This window comes from Aspergillus undulatus, assembly GCF_047715775.1.
Source record: "Aspergillus undulatus strain CBS 261.88 unplaced genomic scaffold BDV17scaffold_2, whole genome shotgun sequence".
Taxonomy (NCBI): Eukaryota; Fungi; Ascomycota; class Eurotiomycetes; order Eurotiales; family Aspergillaceae; genus Aspergillus; species Aspergillus undulatus.
The window spans coordinates 925,397-944,607 of record NW_027396606.1 but is presented as its reverse complement, the minus strand read 5'-3'; the positions used below and the strand labels follow the sequence as shown (position 1 = coordinate 944,607).

Here is a 19,211-nt window from a genome sequence, read left to right as displayed (position 1 = left end):
TTTCGGATAGCGACTTCAATATCTTTGAATGCTCATGATCGAATTAATGACGTAGCGTAATGAGAACGAGGAAAAGTATGGGTTTATCGAAAGGATACAGTTGCACCTCATGGCCGTGACACGTCAGAGCCAGGTTGCTCGGCCCCAGGCTTCGGAACCAGCGGTGATGGCTCGAGCGGAGGAATACGGTTGATCGACGGTGACATCGCATGCTGGCCGTTCGAAGCTGACGGGAGATGACCGTGCAAGCCCATTGCATTCTCTCTTTGTCTTCGCTCCTCCTGTTCCGGCGTCATGCACTTCACAGGCGGCGGGATAGGCGCGTCAGGTGAGCTCCTGCCCATCAACTTGGGGCTCGGCTCTAGTCTCTGTACTGGAGGCAGAACCGGTGCACCTGCCATGCCTCCAGCGGTCATTGGCCGTGGAGATTGCTTGGTAGGGCTGATGCCCGATAGCAGATGCTGAGAATGAGAAGACGACGCCCGGTTGGCGGTCGGCGTTGCGAAAGACACGTTTCCACTGTGGATTGAAGAGAATGAAGCGTGGTTCGCCGTGCTAGGACGGGGCGTTTGGTGCGTCCATGGCGCGGGGCCGTCCGACGAAGCCATTGGCGGGAATCCGGCAAGAGGACCGACGTCGCGATTGCCTTGGGTGGGAGACATCGAGGGCCTATTCTGAATGGGGGACGGGAGAGTCGGGCTGTGAGTCGAGTGAGAGGACGAGGGTCGTCGGTTGAAAGAGGGGGCTGGAGGGAGCGGGCCACGACCATTAGGTGGAAAATGATGAATCGGAGGCAGCTTCGGCTGCTCTTGTGACGAGACAAGGCCGTTCATGCCTTTTGATGGGGAGAAAGGGGCACGAGGCGGGCTTGCGTACGATGACTGAGAGCGGCGTTCAGGAGACGTAGGGAACGGAATAGCTTGAGTGGGCTGAGGTAGAGGATGTTGTGGCAGCTTCGAGGGCGATCCATTCGGGATTGAAGCATCCTCTTGTTTCGTAGGTGGAACTGTCTTCGCAGTGGTACCGTCAGGGTGACCCTCACCAGCAGACAGCGAGGAGCCGACCTTGAACTTGAGCGGTGGTAATTTTGGAAGCTTTGCCTCCTCCTCACGACGCTTGCAATCCCGGCAGACGAAGTGAAAGTCCTCGCTCTCGGCCTCAGATTGCTTGAATCCAAGGCATTTGCTGTGCTGCCACACATTGCACTTCTCGCATGCAACACTATGAGAGCCATCATCCTACAAAAATTAGCAACTTGGCAGAACACACTGCATGTCTTATGAGACTTACTATGTTCTCTCCGTGGACGCCGCAGCCTGAGCAGTCAAAGACCCATTCATCTTCCTGTGAGAGATCCTCCAGATTCTTTCGCTGTTTCTCTAGCTCTGCCTTGAGCTGCCGTTCAGAAACCCGACTCTCCCCCCTTTCAGCCTTTTGTTGCTCCTCCTCAATCCTTTGCAGCTCGGCCTCATGCAAGACGCGTTTCCTCTCGCGGTCTCTGATGCGCTGCTCGCGAGTCATTATCCGCGAATGGCGGTCATTTTCCATCTGCTTCAATCTCGACTCTTCCTTGCGAGCCGCCGCGAGCTCTTCCTCTCGCTTCTGCGCTGCTTCGATGGCTTCTCGCTCGTGTCGCTCTTTCTCGCTCTTCTGGGCAAGACGGCTTGATCGCTTAGCACCGGCAAGAAGTTGGAGGTTGAAGAGCTCCTTTTCGCGCTTGATCTTCTGGCGCTCCTGGGATGCCTCCTCCTCTTCAATGATCGGAAGTACCTGCTCTTCGATCCTATCCCTGAGTATCTTTTCGTCCGCGTCTCTTGTATTCCGTACCGACTCTAGGAAGGCCTTGTAGTCGTCCAGCGTAACCGCAATGCATTCCCATTTCATCCCTTCAAAGGGGTCCTCAGTCGTCTCGGCGTCCGCCTTGACTTCCGTGTTATCCTCATCTGATTCCTCATCATAATCATGACCGGTGACTCTCCTCCGCTTTGATGCTCTCGCAGCTCGCGCGCTCTTCTTCGTTCTCGCCTTGGACTTGACAGGCTTCGGAGGAGGGAGGGGAGGATCGGTTCGGCGGTAAAGTCTGTTGTCATCCAGAATATAATAGTACCGGCCTTGGCGGTCGTATCCAACTTCTTCAATACGCTGATGTAAAAGTCAAAGTCAGCGCGAGTCGCAGTACAGTACAATGTTACTAGATACTCACCCATTGTAACTGATCAACCTCCCTCTGCTCCGGCATCTTATCACGGATCCGATCGGGGTTCCAGAACGTCCAAACGCTAAGCTGATGCAAAACGCGAAGCTTTAAAAAGACATCAAAATCCAAAAATTTGTTCGGGACCTCCTCGTACCCGAAGGGATTGGTAAGATGCGCAGCTTTCGCATTGTACTGTCGTCGCGTGTATTCATCAAAGTTATCGAATCTATAGCCATGAGAGCATATCAGTAATCTTCCGCAAGTACAAGGACAGACAGATCCACGTACGTAAGACCGCGATGCGACGAAACCCATTTAAGGAGGCAGAGTCCAATCTCTAGCAGCTTCTCCGACGGTTCAGGTTTGAGACATTCGTTCTCTAGATCCTAAACAGAGACAAGCAGAAAGCATGTTAGCGCGACATTCAAAAACCAAAAGGACCATCGGGGACAGTCAGCCTTGGATTCTGAGCGACAGTCCTAGCTCACGTACTTCAATTCCAAAATCCTCGTCGATTTTCATAAGTTTGCCGTAGATTGCGATGTACTGCATGATATTCGCAAACTCCCAGCAGTTCCGAAGCTGCGTGAGCAAGCCAGGCTCCTCTTGTGGCTGCTCCGGAGGAGCGTTCGCCTCGGAGCGGGTGCGCTTTCGCGATACCATGAAGGCGGTTCGGGGCCGTTAAAAAAGGCGCCGCAGCGCAGGGGCAGATTTCGCACGGGACGGAATTTTTGCAGCGTTAGAGAACAGCGAAGACAGGCGAGACGGGGAAAGGCGAATATGGACAATTGGGTTTGGATGTTAAGGCCCAGGAAATCGTATAGTCCAAAAGGTGGGCGTGTTCAGGCGAGAGCCGCGAGAAGGACGGATGAGCTCACATAACCTCCAGAGGCGCGTCGAGATCCGCCCGTCAGGTGACCTCCGATAAGGCTGGCCACAAACGACAAGGTGAGAGCCTCCTAAAGACAAGACGAATAGGTAATGCAATCAATTGACGACTAACGAAACACATAACTAGATCTTGGTATCTCGCATCAGGGGTCTATCTCACTCATATGGAGGCGGAAAAAAACCATAGAGGACAATGAAACAGAAATACAGCGCCGTCCATATCAATATCCACGCCACCAAACAGCCACGTACCAGGATGACCGAAAGAAATGTGAGTAGATAAACAGGGGAATGAAAGGACCCGAAGTTAGAAGCAAAGCAACAATACAGGACAGCAACGCAAAGAAAAGAACAAGAAAAAAGCAAACCCTGACCGACAAGGAACCAAACCCAGCCCAGTATGCTGATGAACGTTAATTATTGCTGTTGATCTCTCAAACAAATCGCCCCCTAACGATGCTGGTATCTTCAGTCCTTCGTGTATTTTTGTATTTTCTCTTTTCCGTCATGCATGCTATACCACGGTTGCGCCTTGTAACCCATTTTCGCCTGAGCCATCCCATGCAAGTCGTAAGTGTATCGAATATACCAAAGAAATCGAAATCCACGCAAAACAATGCTTTTCACTTTTTACATAGCAACACCCGGTGCGCCGTCGGACACGTTGTCGGAGAGGTTGATGAGAAGTTGGGCGAGACACCGTTTCGTGGCTGCGTCATCGCGAAGGACCGAGGAAAAGGTGGCGTCTCGTAAAGGCTCAGGAAGGCATTGGCGCAGGGCTTCGCGAGCGCGACTATTATCGCTCAACCTGCAATCAGTCAGTCTTGTCATTCGAATAGACCACAAAAAATATGGGTTGAGCATACCTTAAGAAGCAGCGCACAACATGCTTGAGCAATCTCACGGTCTGCTGTTCGACCAGCTGAGTGACCATATTGCTCAAAACCGTCCCCACCGCGTAGAATCTCTCGTACGTCGCACATATATACTGTAAACCGCTATCGTCCAGCAATATTTTTTGAACGATGAAGATGGCGACTGTCTTGCTCAACTCGGAGCCCGTCTCCATGATTCGGAGGCAAAGAGGGATTATCTCGGTGGTAAGGAGGAAGTGAATGACCTCTGAAGAGTCGTTCTTAACCAGTGCTCCAATGACACCCAAGGAGGTGAGACGAAGATACTCGAATGGCCGGGATTTCGAGGTGGTGTTTAGAAACGGGTAGAGGAAGAGAGGAATATGAGCTAATCGCAGAGCTGAGAGTCAGCGGATTGTAGTATCATCAAAGATCAAGGTGGTACATACCGTTCAGGAAAAGCGTGCGGGTCTCGTTGTGAGACGCTACGCACTGCAACAGGGCTAGTGCGTTGCAAACCCGATTTGAAGCCGCGGCCGTAAGTTGTGATGGGTTCAAGAGTGGGTATACGGAGATAATTTCCTGGAGGAGGGCGGTCATGACGCCTACATGAATGTTAAAATCAGTCCCAATATAGTGAGACGGGGTACCAGTAGAGGACAGTTTTACCGAAAGAATGCCAGATGACGAGTGCCAGCTCAGGCACCTGCTCCCTCTTCTTGCTAAGCTCCATCAAAGCAGCTTCTCTGCGATTCGGGTCCAAAAGCTCCGCGACCCAGATAAAGACCTTGCGGTTCTCATCGCTAACTCCGCCATCCATCATCGACATCGCATTTGGTAGTGTATCTCCACCGGTTCCCCCGTTGGCCACTCCTTGAGCGGAGCTACTGACTGCGGCATTGCTGGCCATGATACGGCTGTAGTGCTGTTGTTGAGCGGCGGCGGCGGCGGCGGCGGCAGCTTGAACCTGGGCATTGTGCTGAGCGGCGAGTCCTCCCAGCGAGGAATGCTGCTGAGCCTGGTGCGGGTGGTGCTGGGCTTGGTGCTGCTGCTGCTGATGCAACCAGGCGGCATCAGCCTGCGGGTACTGATGCTGATGAGAGAAGACGTGCTGAGTCTGGGCTGAAAGCATGGCGGGCCGACGAAGGATCAATGCTCAGGAGCGTGCTTGCGAATCTGCCCTGGCCGACCGGAAAATTCGAATTGACGGTAGGGAGGGCTGGAAGGGAGAAGGAGTGGTCAGTGTTTCGAGATCGCACAAAGATTCATTGACATAAGTCCGGGGCCGGGAGCGAACAATGAGCGAAGGATAGACACTTCGGCGGGAGTGGAGGAGGAGGGATGGCTTGAATGTGAAACGGTGATCGAGGCGAGCGAGGTTCGGGCTCCGGGAGGCGGGGAGACGCAGGTTCCGACCGGGGGCCTCGACACTGACTCAGACTCAGCTGGGCTCCAACTTGGCGTCGCAAAAGATTGGGCTTCAAGCCTTCACCACTATTTTACTCTGAGCAGTTAATGGCTACAAAGTGATTCAAGAACTGCCTTTGTTCCCGTCAATGGCCGTGCACGTTACACTGGACGCACGGGTGCTTTGACAGATGCGTGGCTGGCCAGGAAGAGCTATCATTTGTACGGAGTAGCCTGAAGCTTGAAGACACCGGGCGCTATACATGCCCCTTGCGAACTGCAGCTTGAAGCAGCTGAGCTGTGCCTGCGCCTTTTGTTGTTATTGTTCCGACTACGGAGCGCTGCCTCTGTCCTCTCGAGTCCACATCACTAATTCTCAACTGGCGGTATAGTTATTGACAGCAAGGTATTCAACAAGAGATTCACATTCATTCTCGTCATTTTGATATTTACATCCAGGTCATATATCAAACATGAAACACATCAAATCATTGCTCATCATAATACAGGTAGGTTCCAACAGGAGAACGGGAAAAAACTGCCGAGGTCGAAGCAGTCAGTCATTCGATGTCGCCCGGGGAAGCAGATACAAGGAAGGCGTCAATCATATTCGGAATTCGTTCGGAGATCTCATGGGGTCGTGCGGTCCTGTTAACCATCTCATCATTAATTGTTATACCCGGGACCTGGATCGTCCAGATCGTCTACTCCGTCTAGTTCGTCGGTCTGAGCTTTCGCTGGCTAGAAGACAGTTAGCGGGGCTGTTCCGGTATCAGGGGTGGTGAATGGGGCATACTCGTGCTGGTATAATAGCTATAATAGCTTGGGTATGTGTAACTGGTACTGCTCTTTTCGTCGTCGTGGTCCCTCTTCCTTCTCAAGCCGAGGCAAAGCGCAATCGCACCGAGGACGATTCCAATTGTCGCGAAACTGCTCCAGCGAGATTTCTTTTCACCCTCGTGGGCACCGGATGGCCTGGTGCCGAACCATGTGCGGCCCGCCGGCCGATGCGTGTGATGCGAGTAATGGTCTTCGACATATGTCTCCTCTCGTCTCCTCTTCCTGCCACAGCCCAGGCACGCGAGAATGCTGTTCAAGAGACCACGAGCGCATAGGCAGAGGCAGAGGAGGAACAGCAGAAACACACCGGCGAGTGTTCCAACCACGATACCCGCAATCGCACCGCCGCTCAGGCCGCCGTCGTCCTCTGGAGCATCGACTCCAAGCGCAGGTGACCCGTCGGTGGTGACGGGCGTCTCGAAGCCCTGGGTGGCCGTCGCGGTCTCGGTCACGGTGTTCGAATCCGTCGGCCGTACCGGCGGCGTGGCAGTATTGGTGTCCGTAGCCCAGATCGACGTGGTAGCCGCCAAGACACACTTCTTGTTCTCGTTGCAGATATCCGAAGCACTGCAGCACTCGTCACCGCACTCACTCTCGCCGAGATCAGTCCGGCAACTCCCCGAGCCTGATGTCGGGCTCGCGATCCAACTACTCCAAACAGAAGTCTTCGTCTGGACATCGACATCAGTCACGAGCCAAGTACTGCTGTAGTATTCCCACTGTCCACTTCCACTGCCCGAGTCACTGTCCGAACCAGAGCTACCGCCTGATGACGAGCAAACCGCCTGGTTGTTATCGTCCGTAATGCATGTTTCGCCAGAGGCACAGCAGAGCTGGCTGTAGTAGCCACAGGGGTTGTCGCAGGATCGTTCTTCAAGCGAGCCCTCTTCGGGGCTACTCGGCCCTAACGGAGTCGCATCGGCTCGGCTCAGTAATGCCAGAATCGATATCGCAGAGTGTAGCAATCGCGAGATATGCATTGCTAAATGACAGCAATCGGAGAATGTTCAAGCGACTAGAATGGAAGCGCTTCGACCAGGAATGCTCTGGCAGCCGCAAATGTTGGCTGCAGCGCCCCAAGCCCCTTCAAATGCTTGAGTCAGACTCGTTGTAGTGTAGAAATTCGCCGTATGTTGGCTGCGCTGCGATCAACGGCGACGTTCTACGACAAACAGACGAAGATAAACTGAAGAAGAGTAAAGCAATACGAAGAAAACCAAACCAAAAGAGGAGAGAAAAGAGAGCTGAAGGCAGATCGGAATGCAAGGTTGGGATTCGGAGGGGACTGGGAGCTGGCGGGCTCGTGGCCCTGACCGCGGCCGATTCAGTAGTCTCCCAGCCTCCTCGCATGCAAGCCCATACACAAGCCCAACCACCCCAATTTCCTCATAAAGACAACCAATCGGTCTGCCGAATCGACGATCATACCGTCACTTTGAGAATAATGCGTTTCTATTTTAAGTCAATTCAGAGGCTGGACCCTGATTTTTCTCTACCGTCTCGTTCATGCCTCGAGGTGCTGAGTCGTGCCCTAGTCCAGGACTAGAAGTGCCCCTCCATTGCAGTTGACTCCGAGTAACATCCCCGCACCTCGCCATGCCGGTTAATAGCAAGGGACTTTATTACTCTTGTCAGCAGAGATTGCGGTCAGTCAAATCAAGTAGTAAGACCCAGGCACGAGGTCTAGGTTATTCTGGTATCATTCAATGGGCTTGAGTACGATCTGTCGTCGTTGAACTCACCTACGAGTATTCTCTGTCTGTGCGGAATAGCCTACGTATTCTGCTAGTCTAGAAGCCTCACTTTATCAGGTACTAAAGTCTGATGACTCGAGCTCGGGCTAATCAGGCGTCGAGCGGTCCACCGACCGGTTTGCGCATTGCCTGTCTTACTGGTCACTGGCTATGGAGACAGCAGGGACAGCATATCACGCCCGCTCTTTGTTCTGTAGGTTTTTGGGTTGATCATCAAGCGGTGTACATGAATTCTCGGCGGCAATCTATTCTTCGGATCTCATGTCAATTTTCCTGCTCTCGCGGTGCTGAGAAGGCTTGGATCTCTATAGGGAAAATCATCACATTAGGTGCAAAACTAAACGTACAGCGCAAAAAGAACATCACTCATATAGTCATTCCATATGTTCATCAGATCGAGACATCATATACAGATTCCATGCAAATTCCTTCATCCCGTCGTAGCACATATCCAAAGCTGACATCCTTCAGATAAAAAACCCAGCAATGCCAATAACCATCCCGACCACAAGATCTTGAAGGCTCGTCGTCCGTCGAGCACTCGCACCATCCTGTCCACCCTCGTAGTTCCCACAATCGCCCAGACTAAGTCCATGACAAGCCGACTGACTCAAACTCGAACATGTCTCCCTCGCCGCACCACCACCCTGTGTGAAGTCCGCACCACCCCCAGTAACCGTAACACCCCAACCCCCAAAGTAGGTAACGCACGAGGTATAATCACTCTCACATCGATCGTAGTAAGACGAGCACTGGTCCGCATCGGAGAACGTCGAGGGCACAGCAACAAACGGGTAAGCGCCGTCTATCGTCGACCCGGTAACCTGAGCGTCGTCGTTGCCCGTCGGCGTGGGCGAGTCGAAGTTCCCTGATGTCGAACCAGCCCCGATTGTGCCCGTACAGCTCGCTCCAGTTGGACAGCACGCAATGTGGTTTGCTTCGTCGCTTGTACATCTTGATCCTGATCGACAGCAGATGTCTGGGTTATCTAGGTCGCCGCAGGCATTGTAGCCGCCCGGGCAGTTGCCGTCGCGCTTCCGTAAGAGTTGGAGGACGTCGTATGCCCGCTTGTTTGTGTCTGGGCTCGCTGTGATGGGAGAGTCGAAGGGGATGGGATTGATAGAGAGTGCGCTTGAGGCGAGGAGGAATGTGGCTGCGATCCACCCCGATATCTGCATTCTGGAAGGCTAGGATTCGTCGTGCCGCGTGGTTGTAGCGAAATCGATCGGAGTAGACAATATCTTTGTAGACTAGCTAGAGCAAAGAATGAGTTCAGCAGGACGGCTCCGAATCCGATCGCTCAGGGTCTGCCGTTGGGTAGCAATGACGATGGGCCTTGACTGAGGCTCGGCCTTTTTGAGGTGGCTGGGCCGGGGCCATCAAGTTATCAACAGATTACTTGATGCGGCTAAGCTGGGCCCGACCCACTTGCCTTGTTTTAGGACGGGAGCAGTGCCGCCCTACTCTCTTTTACATCGTCTTCATTCTTCATTCTTCAGTCCTTTCGTCTGAGGACCTATCTTTTACTTATAGCATGGTCGTAACACGCTGACTGCCTGATAACGAGGAATTGTATTGATAATCACGAGCAGACATCATCCAAAACATTCCATTACTATCTATACTTGTCCCGTGGAGAACCCGCCTCCACGATCTCCCACTCTTTATCAGTCCCCGCTGCGATCTCTGCACCCAGAGGACCCTTTCAAAACCGCCAGAGTGTCCTTCAACTACTCAAGACTGCCCAAGTCAAAGATAGCATTCAACAAGCATCCTCCATCTTGACCAATCCATGGTTGATTCCATATATGAGGCCAAAATGACTGCTCAAGATGTACTTGACTGGGGTGTTTGCGTTTGGGACGTTGTGATGAACCATGATATAACATCCACCTGTCTAGTCGCCCAGACTGGATTTATATCTGGGGCCCTCTCCTGTTCCAGAAAAGCCTCCGCTCGGGAGCTGGGTCACTCGCCGGCACGAAGGCCGGTTTGATTTCTGGCGCTGAATCTCGCACTGCCTAAAGCTGTGCTCACAATATCGACATGACTTTCGCTGGGTACTTTGAGCCAATGAAACTGTGGCTGTACACTTGGTTTGTATCGAAGTTGAGCCATTGAACTTGAACCTCTTGGTTACGGTGCCGCTGAAGATTTGGTTCAAACGTGGATTACTTCACCGCCAGCTTTCCTCCGCTGCCCACTCTTATCAGCAGAATCTTGTAGTGGAAGATATACAAATGGCAAGAGTGCGTTGGCTTAGGACATATGAGAATTTGATACGGGTACTACAAATCTACAATAGGTACTTCAAGGTAGGCCTGACATAGTACCAGTTGTTTTATTTGTGAATATACCCAACCTTTTCACCTCCTCTCCTCGAGTCTCATCCACCTAGCCCCTTCCCAAAACAGAAACCTGAGACGCAAGCAATAACTCAAACACCCGGGTTGAAAACGGGACACAGTCAGCCTGCGACCATTTACAGCCCTTGGATATCTATTTCGGGCAACTTCGTTGGGAATTCGCCATCCCTGTTCAGCTGGTCTCGGAGTTGCACTAGACCAACCTCATCAATCGAAATACCGTGTTTCCAGTGGAAATCACTGGCTTTCAAGGGATCAGGGTCGTAGTCACATCGATAATCTACCCAAGCGCGCTGGGACTTCTGACCAACACGCCACTGGTGTTTAGGGATATAAGGATCGTGTTGTGCCTCCTTCCATCTTTGCGCCATTGACCGAGCCATCGCGTCCCACTGTTGCCACTGAACCGTTTTTTTAGCTGTTACAGTCCTGCCTCGTTTCTGGAACGCTGTAGTCCCGCATCAAGAGCCAGAGCATGGCCTCTATGAAAGCTCCTGGTCTCAGTATTCGCACCGGCTACAACTCAGGCCATAGACCAGGAGTACGCCTGGAACGTAAATACAGTTTTCCAGCTTCAGGTTGTCGTGGAAAGACTGGATCGTAGTCGTCAGGCAAACCAAGCTCCATCTTCGGCAGGCACCAAAGATACGATTTACGGACCAGATATACAACCACTGTAAACTTGACGTGAAAGTGATATTCCGGTCGAGAATGCCGAGTCCGCTGGTGTTCTCCACAATAGTACTCTTTGTGTTCGCCCCGGTATTCTTCTCGCTCCATGCAGGTCTCCTTGATGCATAGAGGGGTATTTCTTCTTACTATTTGTTGCTGACTCTGCAGGCTGACCTTCGAGCATATTCTTCGTAGTTTCTATCATCTCATCGGGAACCACAAATACTACGTCCTAGGAGAAGGAGAAAGGTGTCAGCAACTCAAGCACGAGAAGAAATATAACCCAGGGTACACTTACTCCAAATGGGCTGGGCCCATCGTAGAGGCACATCGCTTACCATCCCATGTGAATGCAAGGCACTTGCGCTTCCTCAAGGTCTCGAGCCACGTCGGCGGCTTCTTTGGCACCAAGATGGATCTCGTCTTCGTCCATGAGTCGCGGGTTTTATGTAAAGACAGTGTAGTAACGATGAAAGGTGCACGAAAATAGTGTAAATCCTCTCTGAGCGACAAGGGAATGGCTTCTATTTATGCTTCTAACCACTCTCAATGTCCCCGTTAGCTCTGTGACTCGAGCGCTGGGCCCCCAGTGGCCCAGTCCTTCACCTCTCGGATCCTTTGTCCTCAACAGTTGATCCATGGAATGGAACGAGAAGGGACTGCGCTAAGAGGAAATTTTCTTTCTCTTGCATTGCCAGCCTGTGGCCGAGTGGCCTGTTTCGTTTGTGAAATGGTAGACGAGGCAAGCCTCAAATGGGTTCGAAAATGCTTTTTCACTGTCCCTTTAATACGTACGTTCCAGATTACCTATCTGGAGACTTCAACAAAAGTAATGAAAGCAGCACAATCACAGTACGATACTCTACGATCCAGATCTAGCCCTCAAAATGCCCCCTTGATATCCGTAGAGGTATTTTACCATGAAGGTAATGCCACAAAGAAAAGCTTCGGACACTCGGACTCAAGCCATCACCACCCATGGAGAGGCACAATCATTGTTAGGTAAACCGTCTCAGAACGCGTAAGACTGCCAGCAATCCAGTTTCGCGTCTTGTATCAAATATCCTTTTCGTCAAGGCAAGAGTAGCCGCCGCGGGGTTTTGCCGGATGATACCAACCTAAGGAAGAGAGGGGTTCCCTTTGCCGTCGCTTACAGAGCGTTTAGGGACACGTCCGGGAAGCTCTGCAAGGGCTACATGTATGAGTCGATACGGAGTGCTATCATGTCTCATGCATAGTTCGCAATCGTGCCAGGAAAATACAAATGACGACCACTCAGGTCTGCAGAGCATGTGACCGTCAGCAGACCTCAGCTTGACATTTTGAATTGCACACACTCAACCCCTCCCAAAATTATCCATATTTTGCAAGGAACAATTTGTATTGGCATTGAACCATGGAGCTTCCTGTCGTGGATTTCTCATCATGGTATGGCTTTGATAATGAAGCGTCTCAGAAACGAGTCGCCCGAGAGCTCGTGGACGCCTGTCAGCGGGTAGGCTTTGTGCGTATCATCAACCACTCCTTGCCAGAGTCAACACTCGAGGAGACATTCGAGTGGTCAAAGCGGCTCTTTGCGCTTCCTGAGGAGGAGAAAATGAAAGCGCCTCACCCAGGGGGCTGGGCGGTCCATCGCGGATATTCATGGCCTGGGCTCGAGAAAGTGACCCAGATCATGGGTGCGGATGATGACGGGGAATTGAAAGGGAAACTGAGAGAAGTGCCTGATGTTAAGGTATGCCAGGCGGTTATCTTCTGTCTTGTCCACTCCATGAGGCTATAGATGCCTGCTTGGGACTACTGTAAATACCTACCACGCTATGACAGTAATGGCTCACGGTCGATAGGAAGTCTACGACATCGGAAGCGAGAACAACACAAGCCAACCAAATCAATGGCTTCCAGAGACAACTCTCCCCGGCTTCCGGGCCTTCATGACCAAATTCTACAACGACTCTCACCGCGTCGGCCAAGATGTTCTCTGCGCTCTAGCCATAGGGCTGAACCTAGAGGATCCTGGATACCTTGCACGAAGACACTCAGGAAACGCTAACCAGCTTCGACTGCTCCACTACCTACCAGTGCCAGCCGAAGACCTAGAGAAAGGCCTCGTTAGCCGCTGCGCAGCACACACGGATTGGAGCTCGATAACTATGCTCTTCCAGGACGACTGTGGCGGGCTAGAGGTAGAGGATATCTCGCAGCCTGGGACTTTTGTGCCTGCGCCTCCGGTGAAGGGTAGCATTATTATGAATGTGGGGGATCTGTTGCAGAGATGGAGTAACGGTTTGTTCGCGTTGACTTCTACCTCTGCTTCCACCAGGGCGACCTGCCTGACTCTGACCATAGACCGTCTTCGCTCCACAAACCACCGAGTAAGCCTACCGCAGCTCTCTGATCGAATCGAAGGGTCGAACAGAATGACCCGTGAACGATTCTCGATTCCGTACTTCATGTCTCCGGAGGAGGATGTTCTTGTTGAATGCATCCCTTCTTGTATGAGCGAGGAACGACCCGCTAGATACGAGCCTATCACATGTGGGGATTATAATAAGATGAGGATGGCTACGATGTACTGATTCTGGTGTATGACATTTTGGCTTGTCGCACTTCTTGAATTTGGTTGTCGCGAGGTACGTGGAAAATATATTTTTTGAGTATGGCAGCAACAACGACAAGGTAAAACCGCCAGTAGATTGTGAAAAACACCAAAGAGCCTAGACACTGATCTTACTAGCCCAACACGTAGCACAATAACCTGGAGCTCAAGACCGAAATACATACCTACCCAGCCCTAAGCCCTCTTGTCGCAGCAGTACATATTTATACCTCAGGCAACGAAAACGCGGAGTCGGCGAACTTATCGTTGGCTCGCCGCAAGAACAACCTTAACATTGACAAGCTTCAACCACGATATAACACCACAAGATCTTCCCTCCGCCTCGCTATTCGCTGGCTGTTCCAACATCAATTTCGCTTTATCCCTTCATCCCCGGCCTCACGAAACAGCACCTCAAAGTCCAGGCCGTTACCTCAACCTAACCTAACCCGCGACCCCTCCCTCCCTCACCTCTCCTATCTTACACAACCGCCAAAATGTCCATTCCTAACGAAGCTCTCCAGAAGGTACGGCCTAGCCACTAAATCGCCTTGTTATCCCTCCGAACCCTTTCTTCCAAGTCTAGAGAAACAACAACTAACACTCTTTTCTTCCCCGCTCCTTCTAGCTCCTCCAAGAAATCGAATCGCGCGTGATTACCTCGCAGCAACAAATCCAAGTGACCAAGGCCCAAATGACCAGCAAGAGCCGCGATATCAGGATGCTGGAGCTTACGAGTAAGGAGTTGGATAGCTTGCCCGGGGAGACGAAGGTTTATGAGGGGGTTGGGAAGATGTGAGTCTCGGCTTTTTTCTTTTCTCTACCTCGACCATGTCTCGGATATTGGACGTTGGAGGCACTGTGCGGATTGAGGTCAAATATAGGTGCTGGAATAATTGGAATGAGGGGCTAATGATCTGATTTTGATGCAGGTTCGTCGCGGTCCCCAGAGCAACAGTCGACAAGCGGATAACGACGGAGAGCGGGGAGTTGAAGGGGGAGATTGAGAATCTGGAGAAGAGGATGAACTACTTGGAGATGACTTTTAAAAATAGTCGGGAGAATTTGGAGGCTATACTGAAGTCCGGGAGGGCTTGAATGAAAAGAACTCTTTTTTTTTGCTGTTTTATGTTTCCCCTCTCATGAAAATCGACCTATGGATGGTACTGAATTATCATGCCGCTTATGATCTTTGCCAGTCTTGAATGCGGGCAGTGGCCAAACACTGCCGCTTCTAGCACCCCATTTTGCTAACTTCCGTCATAGCTCGGTCGAACCACCGCTGATATTCGACCCAGGAATCCAGGAATCCAGAAGCATTAGAATTGTGTGATCGTGGTTGCGAAGCAAGGCGCAGGGTTTCAGGAACACGGCCGACTCGCGAGAAATCTCAATAGTCAGAGGTGTCTCGCAACGCGCTCAAGCTCGTTCCAGCCAATGACCAGGTCGCGCTCTTCCCAATCAGGGCGACGGTCCATAAGAGCCTCAAAATGGATGTACAAGGGGCCGCCGATAAGCTCGTTCGGGGTGAGCGTCATTCTCTGTGCGCAATAAGGTCGCTGAGTCTGGGCGGGCTGACGTTCAAGAGGACACATCGGAGGGGTCAAGGCTTCAGTAGAGGGCATATGGCCAAAGCAGTCAAGCTGCCATTGCTCCATTGTCAGGGTGCGGTTTTCGGAGTCGACGGTCTGGACCAGTACCATGCGAACGTCGCCGCTCGTCCCTGCGAATCAGGAGTTCGGCAAGCCTATTGTTGGTTCCGGTCAATATGGCGAGAGTGGGCTCGAAGTATTCCATATCACCCAGCTTGGGGGAATGAAGCAATTGTTGCCGTGCATGGCGCGGCCCATAATGGTCCTAGGACCCGAGGCACCAGGGGCATATTCTTTGTGCCACCTGATTGTGCTATCAATTTTGAGCATTCCCAGGGGCAGCAAGAGGTCCCGGGTTAAGGCACCCACGACAGAGTTTCGCAGCCGAAACGGTTTCTTGTCGGCCCAGGTCAGCTGCTCTGAGGGCGGGTTAGTTTGGGTAGTAGGATTCATGTTGCTATAGCGAGAGGCTTGATGATAAGAAAATGAAGATGAAATGCGAGAAGGTTGATCTAATGGGTGTCGCTCTTGGTCTGTAGAGGAAGTGCTTGTGGCTAGGGTTGATGAGCGTTCTTGGCGTTGGGGAGAACAGGCCAGTCAGGAAGACAGGTGGTTGTTGAAGGAGGAGGAAAACAGGGACACCAGCATGCTGGAGAAAGTCATCGTGTCAGCGAGGAAGTGTGAAGAGCACAATGCAATCTAGTCTGTGAAGGTCGTGAAGATTATGTGGTGAATACAGAGAGATGCTTCACAGAATGCAAATGCAGCCCACCAACCAAACAGCCTTCCGCACCATCGACGAGCTGCATATAGAAAATTGGGTTCCACTAGACGACCACGAAAGTGATTTATTCACACGAGATCAAGCAAAATGTTGGTTCAGCGACGATGCGCCTACAGAAGAAAGGCTCATTTCAAAGATCAAGCAGTTTGAGTAGGACTATACAGTTCGCAGGCCGCTCCTACCTGCTTTCCAGTCCGGTTGGATACTCTACTAAATCAAAATGCGCTCGGTTATTAGCATCTGGAACTTCAGAGCCTAAACTCAATTTTGAATGAAGTGTTGGCACTTCTGACGTGGACGGAATGACTTTCACCATTTGAACAGTCAACAGCCCTACTCCGCAAATCGGCCCTTGCAGTAGGCACCCAAAGGCCAGACTGACAAAGAGGTCAGGCAGTCAGCGGTAGTCTGTACAAAGGTACCGCAGAGCCTCGTCCCTGGTGCCTAAGAAGAAACGCCACACCAGTTGGAGATCCAAGCATCTGTGCACAACCTAACAAACTGGAATCGGGGGTGTCAGTGAGTGGCAGAGCGCAAAATTGTTTTGATTAAGGCTGAGCCGCTGAGGTCAGTGGGACCCGGAGACAGCGAATCGCCCTGCTTCTCCTGCATGGGGATATTAATATCTGGGTGTATTAATTGGCTTAATTGGCCTGCTTTCAAGGTCCGAATTGGAGGAAGCGGAATCGGCGGTCGGGAGTTGATGGAATCGTGGAATCATGGGGGCATCGCCATCCATGGCTGTCCGGGCCTGCAACCCTGGATGTGCGCGGGATTAACCGCCATGTTCCTTGGTCCAAGAATAGACCAGATAGACGAGAAGCAGATGATGATCAAGAGCTAAGTTTAATGTACCGCCGCAGTCTGGTTTGAATGGAGCGCAGTGCATGTTGGCACGCAGTACGCGCCCAGCCACTGCGGGCGTCATAGTCATTCATTCAGATGATCAGCCGCCCAATGACCCAATGATGCCGCACCCCCACTCCCACGCCAGCTGAGAGCCGCCATACAGAGGGCCTGCTTTTCTGGGCCCCCTCCTTCTCTCTCTCTCTCTCTCTTCTTTTCTTATCCCATCTGCTCGTTCATTCTTCTCTTCGTCGTTTCAGCCATCCGCTCCTTCATCTATCTGGTTGGTGCCTGGCTGCTCGGCCTGGTACCCCTCGTCTACGTTTCAGCCCCCACCACTCGTGATATTTCGTTACTATAGCCGCCTGAACCCTCTTACCTTGCATTAGCCCTCGTGTTCTTTGCGCGATAAATTTATCTTCCGAGCCTTATATAGTCGCAGGCCATCTCGGTGTGCATTCTTTGCAAAATGCCTAGATATCGCCGTGTTTCTATTACCGACTCTGAAACAGACTACTCAGAGTCCGACGTCTCCATGATGGAATATCCTCGCAGACAGCACAGGAGACGCTCCATCTCCCGTACTCGCTACACCCCCAGCTACAGCAACACCTACCTCAACCCCAATACCCTCCACGAAGACGTCCGCATCCACCGTTCAGCATCAACAGGCGCCCGCCGCGACCGACGAGAGCGCGATCGCGATCGCGAGCGCGAGCGCCAGACTGACCGGGAGCGTGACCGGGTCCAGCCAACGGCCGTGATCGTCGACATCAAGAACGACTCCCGAAATACGAGCTCCAACAAGAACCGCAAGCAGCACCGCGAACAGTCCTCCCGGGAAGAAAACACATACCTGGACCCCTATGAGTCAGAGGACGAGACTGTCCTACGACGTCATTCTCGCCGTCGGCCTCGCGCCAGCACCAGCGTCTCCCGGTCTCGCGATGCATCGCCTATGCACCACCCGGCTCGCGACTTCGACCTTGTCATCGACCAGCGCATGCTCGAGAACAACGACAAGCGGCAAGACTTTGAGCTCTTCCGGCAGCAGCAGGAGATTGAACGGCTCGAGCGAAAGCTCGCTCGCCAACGTGTTGGGGACCAAGAGATCCGTCTCATCAAGGAGGATGAAGATCGTTATGAAGACGACATGAATGACAAGCTGCGGCGGCTCCAGAAATACGAGGAGGCAGAGCGTCTGGAGGAAGAGAAGGCCAAGGCCGAACGACGTTATAAGCTCCAGAGATTGGAGGCGGAGGCGCGTGCGGCTGCTGAGAAGGACGAACTGAAGCGCAAAATGCACCACGAGAAACTCGTGGAGCTTCAGCGCCAACTCGATGAAGAGGCTGAGCGCGAGCGCGTCAAGAAGGAGATCAAGGACCAGGAGGCCAGGGAGGCCCTTGAACTCCAGCAGCAGAAGATGAAGGAGGCACAGATGAAGGCCGCTGCCGTCGAGGAGTGGAAGCTTGCTGAGGAGCGGCGCAGGATCGCCGAGAAGGAGGCCGAGGAGAGGGCCGACAAGGAGTTCAAAGAGCGCCTAATGGCCCAATTCGGCATGACCCTAGAGGAAGTCGAGAAGTTCCTCAAGAAAAAGGAGAAGAAAGAGAAGGAAGAGAAGGAAGAGAAGAAAGAGAAGAAAGAAGAAAAGGAAGAGAAGAAGGATAAAAAGGAAGAAGAAGAACAGCGTAAAGCCACCTGGATCAAGGTATGCAAATCACCACCACCACCACCAATCTACCTATCCCAACACATCATCCAATCTAACAACATACCTATCTATAGGTCCACCGCAAACACCTCCTCCCCGACACCCTCATCGCCTACCAACTCCCCTGGGCCTGGGACGAGCTCGACGGCAACTACATCATCATCAAGACCTGGATCAGCGAAGGGCTGCAAGACGAACTGTTCGCGCACTCGCGCCGCCTGCGCGAGGGTAAGCTCGTTACTCAGACTACGAGCAGCCTTACTGAGCTCCGCGTCAACGACCGCAACAAGGATAAGATGTACCTGGTTCGGAAGAAGAGCCCTTCCCGACGGTCTTGGATCTTTACCTAGGCGTGATTGGAAAACAAGGGTAGTGACTGAAGGGTTTTCCAATTATATTGCCGAATTATATTGGTTCGGATTTTCGTTGGCTGTTTATATCCCTCCCTGCTTTTTGGCTTTGCCTTTTGGTTTACTTGTCTCCCCTTCTCTTCGTCGCTCCTTTGGCTCTTATTTGTCTCCTGTGTGTTTATCTGTCTTCTGTCTTGGATTGTCATGAGTTGTGATTTTGCTAGCTAGCTATGCCATATACGATACAGTCATGAATGAAATGATCTATGATGTTATGTTTCAAACAAACTGAGACCATCTTAGATTCCCACATATAGTACAATAGTACACCATTGTATTCGTACATTC

General features: G+C 52.0%; 8 protein-coding genes across 8 annotated transcripts; 3 read left to right on the top strand and 5 right to left on the bottom strand.

Moving 5' to 3' along the window:
• Positions 1-17: 17 nt before the first annotated feature.
• On the bottom strand, positions 18-3,289 carry BDV17DRAFT_70806 (putative PHD finger domain protein). Its single transcript, XM_073765001.1, has 5 exons — positions 2,690-3,289; positions 2,486-2,583; positions 2,204-2,423; positions 1,291-2,142; positions 18-1,238 (listed from the first exon to the last, which is right to left on the bottom strand). The coding sequence occupies exons 1-5, from the start codon at positions 2,858-2,860 to the stop codon at positions 108-110; spliced, it is 2,472 nt and encodes an 823-aa protein (XP_073620771.1). The 5' UTR covers positions 2,861-3,289; the 3' UTR covers positions 18-107.
• A 429-nt stretch (positions 3,290-3,718) lies between these two features.
• Positions 3,719-4,771, bottom strand: BDV17DRAFT_278968 (Rcd1-like cell differentiation family protein; the record flags this gene model as incomplete). The annotated part of the gene is made up of 4 exons (XM_073759629.1): positions 3,719-3,896; positions 3,955-4,330; positions 4,392-4,547; positions 4,612-4,771. The coding sequence occupies 4 exons, from the start codon at positions 4,769-4,771 to the stop codon at positions 3,719-3,721; spliced, it is 870 nt and encodes a 289-aa protein (XP_073620770.1).
• Positions 4,772-6,015: 1,244 nt separating this feature from the next.
• BDV17DRAFT_286741 (uncharacterized protein) lies at positions 6,016-7,169 on the bottom strand (the record flags this gene model as incomplete). Its single annotated transcript, XM_073761001.1, has 2 exons — positions 6,016-6,086; positions 6,146-7,169. The coding sequence occupies 2 exons, from the start codon at positions 7,167-7,169 to the stop codon at positions 6,016-6,018; spliced, it is 1,095 nt and encodes a 364-aa protein (XP_073620769.1).
• Positions 7,170-8,410: 1,241 nt separating this feature from the next.
• On the bottom strand, positions 8,411-9,121 carry BDV17DRAFT_286740 (uncharacterized protein; the record flags this gene model as incomplete). Its single annotated transcript, XM_073761000.1, has 1 exon — positions 8,411-9,121. The coding sequence occupies one exon, from the start codon at positions 9,119-9,121 to the stop codon at positions 8,411-8,413; it is 711 nt and encodes a 236-aa protein (XP_073620768.1).
• Positions 9,122-11,692: 2,571 nt separating this feature from the next.
• Positions 11,693-13,742, top strand: BDV17DRAFT_250929 (isopenicillin N synthase family dioxygenase). The gene is made up of 4 exons (XM_073756373.1): positions 11,693-12,716; positions 12,829-13,267; positions 13,331-13,660; positions 13,719-13,742. The coding sequence occupies exons 1-3, from the start codon at positions 12,378-12,380 to the stop codon at positions 13,558-13,560; spliced, it is 1,008 nt and encodes a 335-aa protein (XP_073620767.1). The 5' UTR covers positions 11,693-12,377; the 3' UTR covers positions 13,561-13,660; positions 13,719-13,742.
• A 335-nt stretch (positions 13,743-14,077) lies between these two features.
• On the top strand, positions 14,078-14,678 carry BDV17DRAFT_286738 (putative prefoldin subunit 1; the record flags this gene model as incomplete). Its single annotated transcript, XM_073760999.1, has 3 exons — positions 14,078-14,107; positions 14,209-14,375; positions 14,513-14,678. The coding sequence occupies 3 exons, from the start codon at positions 14,078-14,080 to the stop codon at positions 14,676-14,678; spliced, it is 363 nt and encodes a 120-aa protein (XP_073620766.1).
• Positions 14,679-14,977: 299 nt separating this feature from the next.
• Positions 14,978-15,625, bottom strand: BDV17DRAFT_286737 (uncharacterized protein; the record flags this gene model as incomplete). The annotated part of the gene is made up of 2 exons (XM_073760998.1): positions 14,978-15,303; positions 15,454-15,625. The coding sequence occupies 2 exons, from the start codon at positions 15,623-15,625 to the stop codon at positions 14,978-14,980; spliced, it is 498 nt and encodes a 165-aa protein (XP_073620765.1).
• Positions 15,626-16,810: 1,185 nt separating this feature from the next.
• BDV17DRAFT_250924 (uncharacterized protein) lies at positions 16,811-19,188 on the top strand. Its single transcript, XM_073756372.1, has 2 exons — positions 16,811-18,510; positions 18,588-19,188. The coding sequence occupies exons 1-2, from the start codon at positions 17,272-17,274 to the stop codon at positions 18,861-18,863; spliced, it is 1,515 nt and encodes a 504-aa protein (XP_073620764.1). The 5' UTR covers positions 16,811-17,271; the 3' UTR covers positions 18,864-19,188.
• Positions 19,189-19,211: the final 23 nt, after the last annotated feature.